Source organism: Capricornis sumatraensis, chromosome 3 (genome assembly GCF_032405125.1).
Source record: "Capricornis sumatraensis isolate serow.1 chromosome 3, serow.2, whole genome shotgun sequence".
Taxonomy (NCBI): Eukaryota; Metazoa; Chordata; class Mammalia; order Artiodactyla; family Bovidae; genus Capricornis; species Capricornis sumatraensis.
The window spans coordinates 178,062,261-178,080,000 of NC_091071.1; the positions used below are offsets into that span (position 1 = coordinate 178,062,261).

General features: G+C 60.5%; 1 protein-coding gene across 1 annotated transcript in view; it reads left to right on the forward strand.

Moving 5' to 3' along the window:
• ALDH4A1 (aldehyde dehydrogenase 4 family member A1) overlaps nucleotides 1-9,995 on the forward strand; it is a 32,756-nt gene extending 22,761 nt beyond the window's left edge. Inside the window, exons 9-15 of the mRNA XM_068967190.1 lie at nucleotides 2,419-2,492; nucleotides 4,760-4,956; nucleotides 5,099-5,146; nucleotides 6,108-6,260; nucleotides 6,919-7,040; nucleotides 7,526-7,644; nucleotides 8,561-9,995. Coding sequence (XP_068823291.1) covers nucleotides 2,419-2,492; nucleotides 4,760-4,956; nucleotides 5,099-5,146; nucleotides 6,108-6,260; nucleotides 6,919-7,040; nucleotides 7,526-7,644; nucleotides 8,561-8,673 — 826 coding nt within the window. The 3' untranslated portion in view covers nucleotides 8,674-9,995. The remainder of the gene's footprint in view (nucleotides 1-2,418; nucleotides 2,493-4,759; nucleotides 4,957-5,098; nucleotides 5,147-6,107; nucleotides 6,261-6,918; nucleotides 7,041-7,525; nucleotides 7,645-8,560) is intronic.
• Nucleotides 9,996-17,740: the final 7,745 nt, after the last annotated feature.

The following is a 17,740-nucleotide window of genomic DNA, read 5'->3' on the forward strand; positions in this document are numbered from 1 at the left end:
CATTGTGAGGGTCAGACTAGTTAGTGGACAGGAAAGAGTGTCACAGGCCAGAAGCAGCCTACAGGTATTTGGCGATACGGATTTTGATGCCACCTCTGTTGCTAGAAAGGACAAAGGGGAGCTTGGAATGAATTGGAGGAGAAGTCAGGAAGGCTTCTTGGAGGAGGTGGCATCTAAGCAGAGGAGTGGGCCAGGCGGAGGTGGAGGAGAGCAGGAGAACGCACGTGCAGAGGCGTAAGGCTGACGCTCTTGTGCTCTGGGAGGTGGATGCGGTCCCATGAGGCTGGAGTGGGCAGCTTCGGGCTGAGGGTCGGAGGGTGGGGGCGGCACGTGGTTTGGTCACGGCTGTGTTTTCGTGCACTCAGCTGATGTTTACTGAGCCCTGTGCTTGCCGGGCTTTGCTGATGCTAAGGCTGGGCAGTGAACGCGTGGACGGTCAGGTCCTGCCTCTGGGGGTGGTTTTTGTTTTGTCGTGACTGCACTGGGTCTTAGTTGAGGCATGTGGGATCTAGTCCGCCTGGCCAGGGATCAAGCCTGGGTCTCTTGCATTGGGAGTGTGGAGTCTTAACCACTGGACCGTCAGGGAAGTGCCTCCTCAGGGATTAGACTTGTGACTGTAGGGCCTATGAAGGTGTTTGAACTTCATCCTGAAGACGGTAGGAGCCGTGGAAGGTTACCTGCAGGGCCGTGAAAGCGACAGTGTCCGTCGCTCCGTCGTGTCCGTCTCTTTGCAACCCCTTGGACTGTGGCCCACCAGGCTCCTTGTCCATGGAACTCTCCAGGCAAGAATGCTGGAGCAGGTTGCCATTTCCTTCTCCAGGGGATCTTCCCGACCCGGGGATGGAACCTAGGTCTCCCACACTGCAAGCAGGTTCTTTAGAGGGAGTGGCTTAATCGACCAGACCTCTGTTTCAAGCAGAGCCCGGATGGTCGCTCTCCAGCAGGACCTGGCCAGCGGCCCTGTGCTCTTTGATTCCTGATGGAGATGGACGGCCGTGCACCACCGGGGTAGTTTCATGTGAAAATCCAGATGAGGCCCCACTTACGGACCCGGTCCCCTGGGGCCTGCATTTCCATGTGGCACCACTGGCCGGGGCGGGTGGGTGGTCTCTGGTTCCCCGCCGTCCCGACAGGCCCTGGGCCTCCGCATGCCTGGACAGCCTCAGCCCCTCTGGGGCCTGCGTGTGCAGCCTCTGACCTAGATGATGGCTCTGGCTGCCCTGAGCACAAGTCTCTCGCGGCTGGGAGCAGGATTCAGGTTAGGAGGATTCAGAGGGGAGAGTGGACGCCTGAACCCGGGTGGAGGTGGGAGTCGGGAGAGATGGGCTGAGGAGGGAGCCGGGAGACTCGATCGCCCGTCTGTGGGAACATCCAGGCTCGAGGCTGGAGGTGGCACTGTTCACCAAGGTGGGCTCCCCAGATGGCTGGGCACCCGGGAGCCTAGGGAAGGAGATGGGCCAGAAGCTGGTCGTCTTGAGTTTGAGGTCCCCGTGGGTCGTCTGGGCGGAGAGGTCGGGGTCTCTGCTCTGGGCCTCTCAGGTGCCCTGGGTTCACCGGCGGTGGCTTCTCGCCTTCTCTGCTGACCTCAGGGTCCCACCCACCCTGTCCAAGGTTTGCCGGGTGGCGACGGCCGCGTTAGAATTGCTGAGGAGGGCGGTTTTCCAAAAGGCCCTCTCCACCAGCCACGGGCCCCACGGGTCCCTGCCTGTTAGCGGGCGGAGCAGGCCTGGCCCCATTTGCCACGCTCTGGTGAGCAGCAGGCTCCAAGGTGGGAAAGTCATAAATTAGCATCAGCTGCTGTGTCGCCAGCTCCCTGGTGATTAGCATTTTTATTGTTTTGTGGTGCTGAGGTTGGTCACACTCGGAGCCCCGGGAGGAGGCGGGGGCCTGAGCTGCCTCTCCCAGGACCCTGCCCGGGCCCGGGCCCGGGTGTGGGCTCGAGGCACTCCTCACAGACCCCGGTGGTGTATGTGCCCCGTCAGGCACCCGTGGCGTGCCTGGCACTGTCCTTAGCACTTGACTCACACCAGAGCCGTCCCAAAACGGCCCCGCCAGGCGAAATTGTTCTTGCCCGATTCCAGGTGTGGCATGAACTTGAGGCCCAGAGAGGTTAAGCGTTGGGCACAAGATCACACAGCTGGTGCACCCGGGTCGGGACAGGAGCCCCCATCCTCTGGCCTGGGAGCGGGGCCCCTCTCTGCACTGCCTTGCCGCCAAGCTTCCTCTTGCCGCCTCCTCGTAGGCCCTGCGTGCAGCCCAGGGCCAGCTGCCACCTCCACCACCGCCACCCCTGCCAGCCTCCAGCGGGGCTGCTGAGCCTGTGCCCCGCCCGCTGGTCGGGCAGGCGGGAGCAGGCCCCTCACGTGCTCAGGTGCCCAAGCCCGGCGCCCTGATCCCCGCCCTGTCCTCTGCTTTCAGCACTTTCAAGCACCTGTGGAAGCAGGTGGCCCAGAACCTGGACCGATTCCGAACCTTCCCCCGCCTGGCTGGAGGTAAGGGCCCCCCTCCCCAGCCGTGGCCGTCGTGGGAGAGGAGGAGCTGAGGGGCTCTGCAGGCGGCCGGGGAATCCAGCCTGGAGCCCCCGCCCTGGCAGGCCCAGGGGTTGTTCAGAGCGCTTCCGGCTCAGAGCACGCATTTCTCACCCATTCCTCATGCAGCAAGGAAATTGCTGTTTGTGCAGAGGCGCTTTTTGGGGGTGGGGATGCAAGGGCGATGAGAGCCAGGGACCCAGCCACCACCAGCTTCTGTTCCAGCCGCGAGAGGCGAGTGGTAAACAGCTGGGTAAATGACGCCGTGAGCTGAGAAGGGCCGTGGCTCATGAAAGGGGGGCAAAGAGGTGACGGGCAGGGCCGCCCAGAGGCCGGGTGTGGTGGGCGACTGTGACCCCAGGGTGGGGAGCCTCTTCAAGGAGGGAGCGTTTGAGTGGAAACCTGAACAGAGAAGAGAAACGGGCCTCGCCGAGGCCTGGAGAGCAGACCGTCAACGGGTGCGGACGCCGTGCAGCGGACCTTCCTGCAGTGATGGACACAGCTGCGCCACGCGGTCCCGTAGGGTAGCCGCTCACCGCGTGTGGCCGCAGCGCGCTTGATGCGGGACTCGCGTGGCTGAGGAAGTGAAAGTTACGTTTAGTTCTAATCAATTTGAATGTAAGTGGCCGCACGGGGCTCGCGACTCCCATGTTGCATCAGGTTACGTCACCCAGATCCAGGCCAGGGAAGCAGTTAGTAGAGAGACCACGAGGTGGGAATGAGCCTGTGTGTGAAGAAGCATGGCCGGTGTAGCTGGGAAAGGGGGTGGGGTGGGGCAGGAGATGGGGCTGAGGGCTCGGCGGGGCTGGGTCTTGTTGAAATAATAACTTTCCCGCAGCTTTGTGGCCAAGGACATTGGGCACGTGCTGTGTTTAAAGCAGAGCGGATTCTGTACGCGCAGGACTTCTCAGAGCCTTTACTCCGCTAGTGTGCACTGCTCATCCTAGAGAGCCAGGGTCGGTGTGTCATGTCTCTGAAACTCTCTGGGGTACAGAACCCTGTTCTGACAGAGGCCCCAGTGGGTCACAGGGCAGTAATGGCAGAGCTGGGGCTGGCGGTCTAGCCTTCTTGCTCCTGGAAGTGAAGTGGGACCCACAGGGAGACTGGACCCCACTCCTGAGCTGGTGGGAGCTTTTTAAAGAACTTTTATTGAAGTATGGTTGATTTACAGTCTTAGGCTATGGTATTTACAAACTGGGCTGATTTACAGCACTGGCTTAATTTCGGCTATACAGCAGAATGATTCAGTTACACCTGTGTATTCTCTTTGTCGTGTTCTTTCCCATTAGGGCTTGTTACAGGATACTGAATATAGTTCCCTGTGCTAGGGACCTTGTTGTGTATCCATCCTGTATGTAATCGTTTGCCTCTTAGGCTGGTGGGGCCTTGTTAGGGGTGTCAGGGCAGGTGACTCTGCTCTGGGCCAGCTGTAACATCTCTAACTTCCAGCCTCTCAGCACACCCCTGTCCAACCTTCGTAAGCCGGGAAACAGTGAGTCCCTTGGGTCAGCTGTGTGTGATTTTCAGTTCAGTCCCCTTCCTACCATCTCCCTGAGGAAGAAAGACAGCTGCTTACTCCACCACTTCCCAACCTAGAGTATGCGCCAGTCTCTCCGTGCCTCAGTTTTCTTGTCTTTAAAATGGGATAATAATGGGAGGTTGCGGTAAGGCTTCAGTGAAAGGGCGCAGGGTGCTTTGAACTGAGTCAGGCGGCTGCTCTTGGCTGGTGTTTAACTGAATGAAGAAAGTAATAAGGCCCAGATGGAGGCGTGATTCCCTGGGCTCTCTCACACCAAGGGGACCAGGGAGGGGTGTCCCCGCCACGGGGAGGGGAGAGGAGCCAGCCCTGGCCGTGGAGCCGGCTGGGGGTCAGGGGAAGGCCCAAAGGAAGCTGCGCCGGGAGTGGCCAGGCTTTGGGAGCCTTGGGTTCTGGCCCTTCCTCTGCCTTATCTGTGTTGCGCAGCATTCCCATCCCCAGGCTCAGTCTCCTCGTCCGTGAAACGGGAAAGCTGGTCCCGATGCCCCCTGGTGCCCTTTGCCCGTGCCTGGGCCTCTGTCTTCCCATCTGTAGGGTGGGAGGATAGCCCTGGCTGGTCAGTGTCCAGGGCGTATGGCTTCTCACGGCCTCCTCCGCCGTCCCGGGGGCTGCTTGCAGGCCCCTGTGCGCAGGAGCAGGCAGCGTGCTGGGCCCCGGGCCGCTGCCCATGCACGCCCCCTCCCTTGCCCCTTAGAGTGCGGGGGCAAGAACTTTCACTTTGTGCACCGCTCGGCCGACGTGGACAGTGTGGTGAGTGGGACCCTGCGCTCGGCCTTCGAGTACGGCGGCCAGAAGTGCTCAGCCTGCTCCCGCCTCTACGCGCCTCGCTCGCTGTGGCCGCAGATCAAAGGGCGGCTGCTGGAGGAGCTCGGCGGGATCAAAGTGGGCAATGTGAGTGGCTCGGCGTCTTGCCGCGGCCCAGCGGGGGGCTGATGGGATTGGCCGCTGGGGAGGCGCGTGGTGTGCGAGGCAGGGCACTCCTGTCTCACGCCGGTGGCCACCTCCTCTCCATCCGTGTCTCCCTTGCCTCCAGCCTGCAGAGGATTTTGGGACCTTCTTCTCTGCCGTGATTGATGCCAAGGTACAGGGGGGTGCCAGGCCTGGGCTGGGTGGGGGGGCGGGAAGAGCGACCCAGGTCTGCTGCTTCGAGCAGGGTGGCCTGAGAGCCACACACACAGCCCCTGCCGCCCCCGCCAGCCCTGGAAGGAATAGAAGCCTCCCCACCCAGAGAGGAACGCACCTCCTGCACACTCTGCCTCCAGGCCCCTTAAAGTGCCCGTGTTCACACGCACACTTACACATGGGCCCACTCGCCTGCACGCACACCCCTCAACACAGGTACTCGCACAGCCATGACCACGTTCATGAAGACCTCTGTGTGCGGCCGTGCATGCAGGTCCACCCACGTAACACACGCACAGCCCCCCCCCCCACGTCTCCATGCATAGACAGATCCGGCAACACGTGTGCACACGTGTGCATAGGCACATGTGTGGGTCTGCATGGCAGAAACATGTGATGCAGGCATATGTGTGCCTACATACCTAACCCTGAGGACTCGTGGCCTTAACCCTAAAGACACATTTATATATGTGTGTGTTCGCATGATGTTTATATGTCAGCATACATGTTGTTGGACTTCCCTGGGGGCTCAGAAGGTAACGCGGGAGACCAGAGTTCAATGCCTGGGTCGGGAAGATCCCCTCGAGAAGGCAGTGGCAAGCCACTCCAGTATTCTTGCCTGGAGAATCCCGTGGATGGAGGAGCCAGGTGGACTATAGTCCACGGGGTCGCAGAGAGTCGGACACGAGTGGGCGACTTCCCTTTCTTTCTTTTTCTTTCTGTGTGTGTTCTAACACACACACACACACGAGCCTGCACGTCCACTCCTGTTTCTGCCCTGCTTAGCCAGGCCCTGTTTGCTTGCAGCCACCCCCACACCCCGCCATCGCCCCCTTCAGAATCTGGGGCCCATGTGTTGGGGGCTCTTGCTAGAATCGGCTTCCAGCCGGCCCTTGACACCCCCCACCCTGATCCCACAGTCCTTCAGCCGCATCCGGAAGTGGCTGGAGCACGCCCGCTGCTCGCCCAGCCTCACCATCCTGGCCGGGGGCCAGTGTGACGACTCCGTGGGCTACTTTGTGGAGCCGTGCATCGTTGAGACCAAGGACCCCCAGGACCCCATCATGAAGGAGGTGATGGGGCTGGAGGGGCGGGGAGGAGGCAGCGTCTCTGGGTGCTTCCCGGGGCGTCATCCCGTCTCACAGCTGAGGACGGTGCAGCCCTGCCAGGGGCCTGGCTCACCCCAGGGAGAGCAGAGCCAGGCCCTGCGCTCAGGCCTCCTGACCCCAGATCCCTGACGGTGCTGGCCAGGCTGACGTCACACCACTGACTACCTGCTGCCCCGGAGGCCCCTACAGCTCTCTCAGCTTCTAATATCTGTAGTCTTCAGTGTGGGCCAGGAAATTGATGGAGATGAGATTTGGTGTATCGTTCCCATTTTAGAGATGAGAAACTGAGTTTCTGAGAAGTTTGGCAGTTGCTTAGGATGACAGTGCCCCCAGCCCCCCAAGTGATGTCACGGGGTAGTCCCCTGGCCGCCTGTTGCCAAAAGTGTCCCCCTCCCAAGGGCCTGGACTCTTGGCTCTGGGGGTGGGTCTGGCTGGCAGGGAGGCCAGAGGGTCTCCGGATCTTATGCCAGGCTGGGTGGGGTGGGCAGGGTAGGAGCTGCCTGGAGAGAACCCTGCAGGAGGCAAGGCCTGGCCCAGGCTGCTGGGCTGAGAAGGGGATTGGGGATGGCGGAGGCCCCAGGGACGGGTCCAGACGGGGCCCGACCCTGGGGCTTCTCTCCAGGAGATCTTCGGTCCAGTGCTGGCCGTGTACGTCTACCCGGACGAGGAGTTCAAGGAGACGCTGCGGCTGGTTGACAGCACCAGCAGCTACGGCCTCACGGGGGCAGTGTTCGCCCAGGATAAGTGAGTGGCCGCGGCCCCTCGGCGCCAGTCCCCAGAGAGAGCCCACCCCGGACATGGATCCCAGCAGTAACATGCCCTTGCTGCTCTCCGTGCCCCTCACTCCGCCCCGGCCGGCAGGTGGACAGAGGCTGCAGGCTCCTTGTTAAAGCGTTGGTGCTGGGGCTGCACTGTTGGCTGCCAAAGCCAGGCCTCTAGGGCTGGGGCCCGCCGCCCAGTCTGGCGGGGCTCAGGGCGGAAGGCAGGGCTTGGGCCCAGGCGCTGCACTTGTCTGGTGGAGGCAGGACACCCCGGGCGCTGTGACGCTGGGCCTGAGGCTTCGCTCTGTCTTTTCTCGTGGCACTGGTTGCCTCCCTGCGTCTGCCTCTAAGAGGGGAAGGTGGGGTTGGAACCTGAGGGGGCAGACTGGGGCTTGGAGGGTTCCCAAGCTGCCGAGGGCAGGGGCCCAGAGCTGGCAACTGCCCTCTTACCGCCGCCCTGCCTTGTAGGGACGTTCTCCGGGAGGCCACAGAGCTGCTGAGGAATGCTGCGGGCAACTTCTACATCAACGACAAGTCCACCGGCTCGGTGGTGGGCCAGCAGCCCTTTGGGGGTGCCCGAGCCTCGGGTGAGTGGGTCTTCCTTTCTAGGAGGGGCTGAGGTCCTGGGGGAGACCCTTGCTGCTTCATCTCAAGGATGTTAAGAGGCACAGGAGAAGCACTGGCGACTGAGCATGGAGGGCCAGGCCCTGCGCTAACTCAAGAGTCCTGCCAACAGCCCCCTGTTGTGCTGCCTGTCCTCTTCCCATTTTACAGAGGGGAAGACTGAGGCCCGGGGAGGTAAAGTGATTGGCCCAAGGGCGCATGGCTAAGAAGTGGTGGAGCTGGGATTTGGGTCCCAGCATCCGCATCTTGGCTTCCCAGGTGGCTCAGTGGTAAAGAATCCACCTGCCAGTGCAGGAGACGCGGGTTTGATCCCTGGGCCAGGAAGATCCCCTGGAGGAGGAAACGGCAACTCGTTCCAGTATTCTTGCCTGGGAAATCCCATGGACAGAGGAGCCTGGCTCCTAGTCCATGGGGTCAGAAAGAGTCGGACACGACTCAGCAACTAAATACGACTTACCGTATTCCAGGCCATTGCGGTCCAACCCCCTCCTGTCTGCAAATGGGGAAACTGAGGTTTGGCGAGGAGCAGGGACTTGCCAGAGGTCCTGGTGCCTGGTGGCAGAGCCAGGGCCAGAACCTGGGCCTCCCTGCTCCCTGTCCAGTGCCCTCCACTGTGCTTTCCCACCTCTTGGACACACCTTGCAGGTGGGGCGCAGGGGCCCGGGGAGCCTGGGTGTCCTGTCCGCTCGCCAGCGCCTGCCCCCCGACCGCTGGCTGAGTGCCCTCTGCCTGGAGGCACTCGGGGAGCCCCGGCCGCCGTGTCAGGGTTGGCTTAGCTGTCTGCTGCCCCGTTCCTTCCGTCTGCTCCTCCCGCCCCTTCTCCCTCCTCCCCAGAGCTGCTGTACCTTTGGGGGGACAAACAGAGCTGTCTTTCCACAGGGACCAACGACAAGCCAGGCGGCCCCCACTATGTCCTGCGGTGGACGTCGCCCCAGGTCATCAAGGAGACGCGCGGGCCTCTGGGGGACTGGCGCTACCCATACATGCAGTGAGCCCTGCTCGGCGCCTCCGCCGCCCGTCCGTCCGTCCAGACGACTGACCTCGGTGCACTGACTGCACCCCATGCTTCCACCCCACCCCCCATGGGGCGACCTCTTTCTGTCGAGTCCTGCCCCCTGCCCCGCATCAGCCTGCGTGCTGGCCTGTCCCACCCCTTAGAGTCAGGTGTGCGCTCTGGGTTGAGATCACGCTGTGGGGAGGCATAGGGCTGCCAGCCCTGCCCCCAAAGAGTGTCCTAGAAATTCCGCCTGGTGGGTGTGACCTTGGTGCCTGACTGGTTCTCCATCGGCCCCCTTCTCGCCGCTCTCTGCTGTGCCCAGGGTCTCAGGGGCCTGGGGCGTGGCGGTGGAGAAACTCGTGGATCTGCAGGAGGAGGTGGCAGCTCTGGGCACCCTGGCACGCTGCACCCACCCAGGCCCCTGGCTTCTCTGGGTCTTCAGGGTTAGGGGTGACCAGGGTGGCCTGCAGGCTGCCACGTTGTCACAGGTCGTGGGGGCACCAGCTGGCCTTGCCCTGCTTGGTTCGTGCTGCTCTCTAGCTCTTTGCCCAGACGCCCCTGTGCCAGCAGGTACCCACCTGTGCCAGCAGGTACCTGCGCCCAACCCAACGCCTTAGACCCATGTGCCTTGCTGCCGAGTGCCTGAGCTCCCCGGAGGCCCTCAGATTCCTGGCAGTCTCCAGGCGGTGGGGCTGGGGGCTTCTGCCGTCCACCTGCCAAGGTGCTGGTCCTTCCTGTCGGGCCTGTGAGGTTGGCAGACCTTGGGGACCCTTCCTGCCGCTTCCTTAGCTCTTGGGTCCTGCCTCGAGAGCCTCCGTTGGCCTGGGGCTTCCTGCAGGAGCTCAGTGCCCACTGGCCCAGGTAGATGGTGCCCCTACATTCCCCAGCACCCCGAGACTTCACCTCGGGTCCCCATCCAGCCTGGCTGAGGCTCACGTGTAGAATCGTTCCTCCCTGGCATGTTCGTGGCTCTGTGTGTGGACTGGCCCCTTGGAGGCCTGTTCCTCGATGCAGCTGATCGGGGGACACTCAGATGCATCCTGGGTGGGTTCTGGGCAGTCAGGTAAGAGGCGACTCTGGGGACAGTTTTTAGGGGGCCCTCCTCAGGCACAGCTGGCGTGGGGCCCCCGTGGGGCTGGGGTGGCCATTCCCCCAGTGCGTGGTCACACGCCGTGGCCCGCGGTCAGGGCTGGGCCTGATGCCAACAGGGTTTCTCACGGGGGCCAGGACGGGCGGCGGGCAGGCCGGAGGCGGTCCTGGTTCTCCTCATTCTGCACTGTGAGGTGGCCTTGGGATGTGCCCTGACGCCACCTAATAAAATGTCTTTCCCTTAACCGAACTGGTGGTCTTTCTGGTGGGAGTGGTGGGGGCTGGTCACCTTCTAAGTCCGGTGAGATTGCCAACGTGTCACTGGGTGTCAGGGGCACAGTGCCTGTGATGTGATAGGAAGAAGGGTGAGCCCTGATGGCAGGAAGTCCTATGTGAGTGGCGGGAACTCTGGAGCCCGAGGGCCTGGGTACACACACACACAGTCTTGAGAATTCAATGAGTTAATTCACATAAGTGCTCAGAGCAATGCCAGATATGGAATTAATGATTCAACAATGTTAACCTGTTTGCCCATTGTTGTAACAACCGCCATTAAGTGCTGTGATAGTTTAAGTTCATGGGTCAGCTTGGCTGGGTTATGATGCCCAGGTGTCTACTTAAGCATTATTCTGGATGTTTCCATGGAGGTGTTTTTTGGATGAGATTAGCAGGAGACACCGGAGAAGGCAATGGCACCCCACTCCAGTCCTCTTGCCTGGAAAATCCCAGGGACGGAGGAGCCTGGTGCAGTCCATGGGGTCGTGAAGAGTTGGACACGACTGAAGCGACTTAGCAGCAGCAGCAGGAGACATAGAGCATGGGTTTGATCCCTGGGCTGGGAAGATCCCCTGGAGGAGGGCATGGTAACCCACTCCAGTGTTCTTGCCTGGAGGATCCCATGGACAGAAGAGCCTGGCAGGCTACAGTCCATGGGGTCACACAGTCAAACACGACTGAAGTGACTTAGCACGCACGTACATTTAAATCTGCAGACTTTGAGGAAAGCAGATTACTGTCCATAACATGAGTGGGCCGTATCCAATTAGTTGAAGGCCTGAGCAGAACAAAGACTGACCTCCCCCCGACACATGTTCCCCTGCGCAGGAAGGAGCTCTGCCGGTGGCTGCTTCAGACTCAGCTGCTGCCCCTGCATTTCTGGCTCTCGCCAGCACTCTACACTTCGGACTTTCCAGCCTCCATGATTGTGTGGGCTCGTTCCTTATGATAAAGCTTTCTCCGTGTCTGTCTCTAGCGCCTTCCTAGAGGTTCTGCTTTTCTTCAGAACCCTGACTCTTAGGCGTGCCGAAGCCTTTGCACCTGCTTTCTTTCATGCATGGCCGTCTTATGGAGGCGTGTTGCCTTGCCCCCATTTTGCAGATGAGGACACAGGTGCAGAAAGTGAAGAGACCCAGCTCTGTCTGGCTCCAAAACCCACCCTCTCTCCTCCACCCAGGTGTCCACACAAGGCCGCAGATGTCCCGAGCACAGCGCGAACGCCCGCCTCAGCCCCCAACCTGTGCCGTGGCCTCTCCAACCTCAGATCCGACGCGTCTGCAGGAGCTGAGGATCAAATGACGGGTTTTAGAACCAAGTGCCAGGTCCCGTGGCCTTCCCCAATGGCTCAGCATGTAGAGGAAGAACCCGCCTGCTGGCCGGGTGACATGACGGGGCGCAACCATGGTCAGTTAGCCTGAGCCCAGAGTCCACGGGGCCAAACTACCTGAGCCGGCTGACTTGTAGGGGAGGACACGTGCGTCATGCGTGCCGGCCTGTCCTCACTCTTAGATAATGTAAAAGGAGGTGTTCCTGAACCTCATAGACATCTCCCACGCAGTCTGAGGTGCTTGCTGTTGCTAAGTGCTTGGTCCGAGGATCTTAGACCTGGAGGGAGGGGAAGGGACTGGACCCTGGGTAAAGCCTCCACCCTGGCTCACTCAGGGCTGCTACTGATGTGTGCCAGGCGAGCTGGATCAGAGAGAGAGGTGGGGGGGAGTCAGGAGAGAGTGGGGATGGAGTCAGGAGAGAGTCGGGGGATGGGGTCAGGGAGAGAGTGGGGATGGGGTCAGGAGAGACTGGGGGGATGGGGTCAGGGAGAGAGTGGGGGGATGGGGTCAGGGAGAGAGTTGGGGGATGGAGTCAGGAGAGAGTGGGGGGATGCGGTCAGGGAGAGAGCGGGGGGACTACAGTGAGGGGCATAGTGGGAGCGCGGGGAAAGGAGGCAACTGTATTTTGTAGAAAGGGATACTGAGGCTCTGTTACCGTTTCTGAGAGAATGGAGTGACTTATTCACGGGTGCACTAGACAGCTGGCAGATCACCGGCCACGTGCTTCCCCTCTCTAGCCGCAGTACAGCCTTGATGCTGACGTTGACCTTACCAGGGAACTGTTAATGACAGGCTGTGGGAGGCCCATGGCACTCACGTAGAATGAGGTCACAGGGCTGGTTGGTCAAGGGCTGAGTTTGAACGGGGGCTGTGGATGCCCCCCCCACCCCCGTCACCCTCCCTGCCTCCCAGCTGTGCCTCTGGGATCTTTTGTCCTGTCTCCTCCCAGCCTAGTGCCTCTGATTCCGCCAGATGAGGGCAGGGGCTAGCTCGCTGCTCACTCCGTTTTCTCTGCCCTCCTTGTCTCCCAGGCTTGGGGCTGGTGGCTCGCAAGGGCCCAGTGCCCACCCATGTGCCCGAGGCCTCTTTGCATGCTCACCACAGTTAAGTCCCCGTGTCCACGGTGGCCCAAGGAGCCTCTTCATTTTCCTGCTGCGGCTGCAGGTCTGGGCTGGAGCGTGAACCATTTGACTGAGGCCGGATGTCCCCAACACCGCTGCCCATGGGTTGCCAGTGGGGCGTGCACCCTAAGGAAATTAGGGGCCACCTGTGCCCCGGTCGCTGGGCAGACCTGAAGCTCCTGCAGGGAGGGGGGCTCTGGGGAGAAGTGGCAGGCTCAGACCCACCCTCTCAACAGAGCCACGTCTTCATTTTTACCAGCTCACCCGCCCTCGCACCCATCATCACGGTCCCTGTATGCTCTCGGTCTAGAGGGAGCACAGGAAATGGTGAGAGCTGCCATCACTGAACGCGGGCCTTGTGCTCAGCGCTCTGTAGACCTCAGACCCTCAGATCCTCACTGGGACCCCTGAAGGTGTGTTCCGTTGGCCCTGTTGTACAGATGGGGGGACTGAGGAACAGATGGGTGAGGTAATTAACATCCGGAGGGGGCGGCCGTCCGTTTCTGTTCCTGACCTCTGCCTGCCTGGCCCCCGAGCACAGCGCGATCGCCCGCCTCAGCCCCCCTACCTGTGCCGTGGCCCCTCCAACCTCAGATCTGACGCTTCTCCAGGAGCTGAGGATCAAATGACAAGTTTTAGAACCAGGTGCCAGGTCCCATGGCCTTCCCCGATGGCTCAGCAGATAAAGAATCTGCCTGCAATGCAGAAAATGCAGATGAGGGTTCAACCCCTGGGTCGGGAAGATCCCCTGGAGGCGGGCATGGCAACCCGCTCCAGCAGTCTTGCCTGGAGAAGTCCATGGACAGAGGAGCCTGGGGGGCTACAGTCCGTGGGGTTGCAGGGTCAGACACGACTGAAACGACAGAGCGTGCACACACACCAGGCCCCATGACCTGCCCAGGGTGAGATGCTCAGTGAAGAACGCGCCCTCACCCACCCTCTCAACACCATCGGCCTGGGTGCCTGCGGTCAGAAAGGAGTTGAAGCTGGGCTTCCTTATCCCAAGGGCCAGTGCTCCTGCTAATTATCTGGGACCCACCAGCCTGGGAGGGAGATGGTGTTATTTTGGCCCCATTTCACAGATGAGGAAACTGAGGCTCAGGGAGATCTGCTCGATAAGGGGCAGGGGCAGAGGCTAGAGCAGAACTTGTTCCCACTGGCTATACCAGCACCCGCTTGTCGTGGCCCCTCACAGCAATCAAGTGACTTCTGGGCGGGAGCCATCCAGCCAGGGGGTGGGAGGAGGCATGGGAGACAGTGGCTCCAGAGACAGGCAGCCAGCCTCGTGCCCCTTCCCCGGGGTTGATGACGGCCACCCTGGGTGGTGAAGCAGGTGCCACACTACCCTCAGGTGCCCAGGCACCTCAGCATTCTCTCCCGGAGCTCTGCCGTGCCCTCTCTCCAGGCCCCAGGTGGCTGGCAGGCACCCCTCAGCCTCGCAAGCACTGGGGCACAGAGGCTGGGGTGAAGCGAGGGAGCTGATGTTCTGCTGGGGTTTGCGTGCACCTGGGCAGACGTCGTCAGAAGAGTCGTGGGGAGAGAAATGCCCGGAAGAGGTTACACTGCAGAGCCAGGACCAGAACCCGGGTCGGTCAGATCTGAGTCCCAGGAAGGAGAGTCCTGCAGAGTCACAGACCCCAGACCTTCATCGGGACTAGAATCAAGAATGCCTAGAATGCCAGTTCCACGCTAGGACCAAAGCCATCGACCCTGCAGTGTAATATTCACTACCATTTATCAAGCGGGCTCTTCACGCATTCATCTCATTTAATCACCCTCCGTGGAGGGCGGCCGTGCCCGTTTCACAGGTGAGGAAGCTGAGTGGAGTCAGAGCCTGTTGAGTGGTCCCTGTCTGCTGCCGCAGGCTGGGCACTCTGGAGCCCCACAGAGCAAGACCAGCCCTCTTTCCCACCCCAGCCCTTCACGCTCCCTTTAGTGAGGATCACCTTTCTGGCTCTCATTTGGCTTGTGGTCATTTGGGATCTTCAGATCGTTTTCTGGATGAGACTGAGCCTGCTTGAGGTCACCCAACAAAGTTCAGAAAGGGGGCTTGAGTGGATCTCCGTCCTCAAGAAGGTGTCCCCCCCACAGCAGAGTTCCTCCTTCAGGCCTTTGCTGACTCCTTGGTGCCCAGCTTCTAGGGATCATCCTGCCCACTCCTTTTTCGACATCTGAACTCCGAGGCATGACTGGTGAGGCTGGCTGCTTTGAGAACCAGCTCTGAGGCCCCGCTGTGCCCTGTTCCAAGGTGTCTCTGAACCAAGCAGACACTCAGGGGCTCCTTGGGGAGTCCCTGCCTGCCAAGCCCTGCCTGGGCAGCTGAACTGGAGCCAGGCTTCCAGCTGCCCCACTGGGTCCTGGAGGAGGTAGAAGCGATAGGAGAGAGACAGAGGGAAAAGGAAGGGAGGTGGGCAGGGAAGCAAGCAGAGGGTATGCAAGGGTGGGGTCGGGGAGAGCAGCCAGTGGGGCCCCCAAGCCCCCGGGGTCAGGCCCCTCGTGGGGCCCCCCTGCTCCAGCCCCTCTCCAACCCCCATGATGGGGGAGGAGGGAGGTTCAGGGCAGCCCCCTCCAGCCCAGAGCGAACACAGCCAGTTTCTTTCCACATGCACCCTGGGAAGCAGATGCAAGGCAAATGGGCATCCTCTCCGGGCCCCCATTTCCACGGCCAGCCCCTGCCCCATGGACTTTGCATAAGTCTGCCAGGGTTCTCCATCACTTTGGCAACCAGTGCCCACACAGGTGTGAGCATGGGGAACTCAGGCCCCGCACTGGCCCATGAGGGTCGCCTGGGTCACCATGCGGCGAGCATGGGTGGTGTGTGCAGTCCTGAATGAGAGCCGCAGCCTTGGGGATCCCGTGGCATTTGTCCTCGGGACAGCCAGTGCCCAAACTTCACCCACTTGCCCCCTCTTAGGTGACGTCAAGGTCAGAGGGGACCTTGGAGATCATCTAGCCGGGGGCATCTCATGAATCACGGCTGAGCCACATGACATTCTGGAGCTGGGTGCACGGCTGCACTTGTGGGTATGCGCATTAGTGTCCAGGACTCTGTCAGAATCTCAAAAGGATCCTTGCCTCTGAAATTGTAAGATGCACTGAGTCCATTTTACAGATGGGGAGGCTGAGGCCCAGAGAATGGAAGCCGCTGGTCCAAGGGTAGCCTTCTGATGGGGGCAGAGCTAACCCGGAAGCCAGGTTTCGCTCTTCAGAGAGGATCGTCCATGCAGACTGAGAGCCCACACTAAGCAAGGGGACCCCATCGTTCCTTCCTCCCGGGAGCCCCTGTCAGGGTCCTGGATTCCTCCAATCAGCATGGATGCCACTGGCTTTGAATCAGTCACTGTCCCTCTCTGAACCTCAGACTGCTCCTCTGAAAACTGGAGAGCTCAGAGCAGCACATCGAACGGTGGTGAGAATAAAACAGAATGGCAACGTGGCAGGTGCCCACACTGTCCCTGGTGTGGGGTGAGCCCTCCAAACGTGTTCACCACAGAAGTAACCTGGGTTCATTTTTGCCATCCTCCTCCCAGGCTCCCTGGCTGCTGCCCCCACAGAGCGCTTGGCCGTCCACACCCCCCTTCTCCTTATGCCATCTTGGCGGCCAGCACAGTGTAGGGCATTGCAGAGCTGTCCTGACATGCTTTTGACTTGATTGGGGTCCAGGGGAAATCAACTTGCTTTTCTGGCCCAGGCCTCAGTTTCCGCATCTGTATAATGGGTAGGTTTTGGAGCTCTGCAGGCCCTCTTGGCTCTGACACTATATGCCGTGTGATGGATGGGCCTGGTGCCCCTGGCACCTTCCAGTGTGTGCTGCCCTCACAAGGGGCCTGATTTCTGTCTGCAGACCATGAGTCATGTCCTCTGTGTGTCCCAGGTATGGCCCTTGTACCCTGCCCAGCCCTGCCACGTAGTGGGCGCAGCTAGTGACCTCTGGACGAACAGCTTTCCCAGCCACTCTTGTCCGCCACGACCCCGCATCTGGAGGGCTCCAGTTAACTTTGATACTCTCTTACTCTACCATCCCCTTACCCCCAAGCTTTGCTAAATAACCTGACTTGGCTGGGAGACTCCAGAACATTCCAGGGCCACCCAGCAACCAGCATGTTTACTTCCCCCCTTCAAACTGATGCACACACTCGATGTGCCTGGAAGTGGTCCTTCCCCACACCTTGGCCTTGAGGTGAGACCTGCATTGGGGAGGCTGGCTCCCCCCAGCCTCATGGTGGGCATGGCAGTGACAGCTTCTGCGGGCAGAGCACAGAAAAGCCAGGTAGCAAGAGAGCTGGAGGCTTGGCAGCCTGGGACCGATTTCTAGTGCTCGGTGGTTAGGACTCTGTGCTTTCACTGCTGTGGATCTGGGTTCAGTCCCTGGTCGGGGAACGAAGATCCCACGAGTTGCGCAGCACAGCAAATAAATTCTAGCGTCAACCACTTATTAGATGTGTGATTTTTGGCAAGTTGCTTAACTGTTCAGCCTCAGTTTCCTCATTTAAAAAATGGGAGTAAAAATGACTGCTTGGCGGGGTAGTTGCACAGACTAAATGATCCCGTACAAATAAAGTGCTTGACACTATGCCTGGCATATACACCCCAGGAAGGATGCTATTTAGTTATAATCCTCCTGATTTCCCAAGAGTCTGGCAGGGCAAGGGGCTGTGGTCTCGGCGGCTCCTAGAAGGCCACCGCAGACCCTATTCCAAGGAGGCCAGTGTGGTTTGAGGTACGTGGAACAGAGGCAAGCAGAGGGAAGAGCAGCTGAGCTGGGGCCAGGCTGGGGAGGCCTTGAACGCCAAGGCCAGGGGCTCAGCCGTGGTCCTGCAGCAGTACGGAGTCCCAGGGGCGCTGGGGCCGAGGAAGGAGAGCCTCGGAGCTGTCCTGCAGGGGCTGAAACTGTCAGGGTGAGGCAGACGGAGAGGTCCGGACAGGAGGTGGTGAGGGTGTGAGTTTGGGATGAGGCAAAAGGGGAGGGGCCTGGAGAGAGCCAGCAGGACACAGGTGCGTGAGTGCTGGGGCTTTGACTGCTGACACGCGGGGTGGATGTGGGCTCTCCAAAGAGGGCCTCTCCATTGTACAGACGAGGACACTGAGGCCAGAAGGAGGGCAGAGCCAGGCCCAGAGCCCATGCCTCCAGGCTCTTCCTTTCATTCTCTGGGTCAGGTCTCCTCCTCCGTCCACTGGTTTACCGGAGAGGGTGACGGACAGCCCGCAAGTCACACAGCAAATCCCGCGTCTTTCCACAGCACCAGGG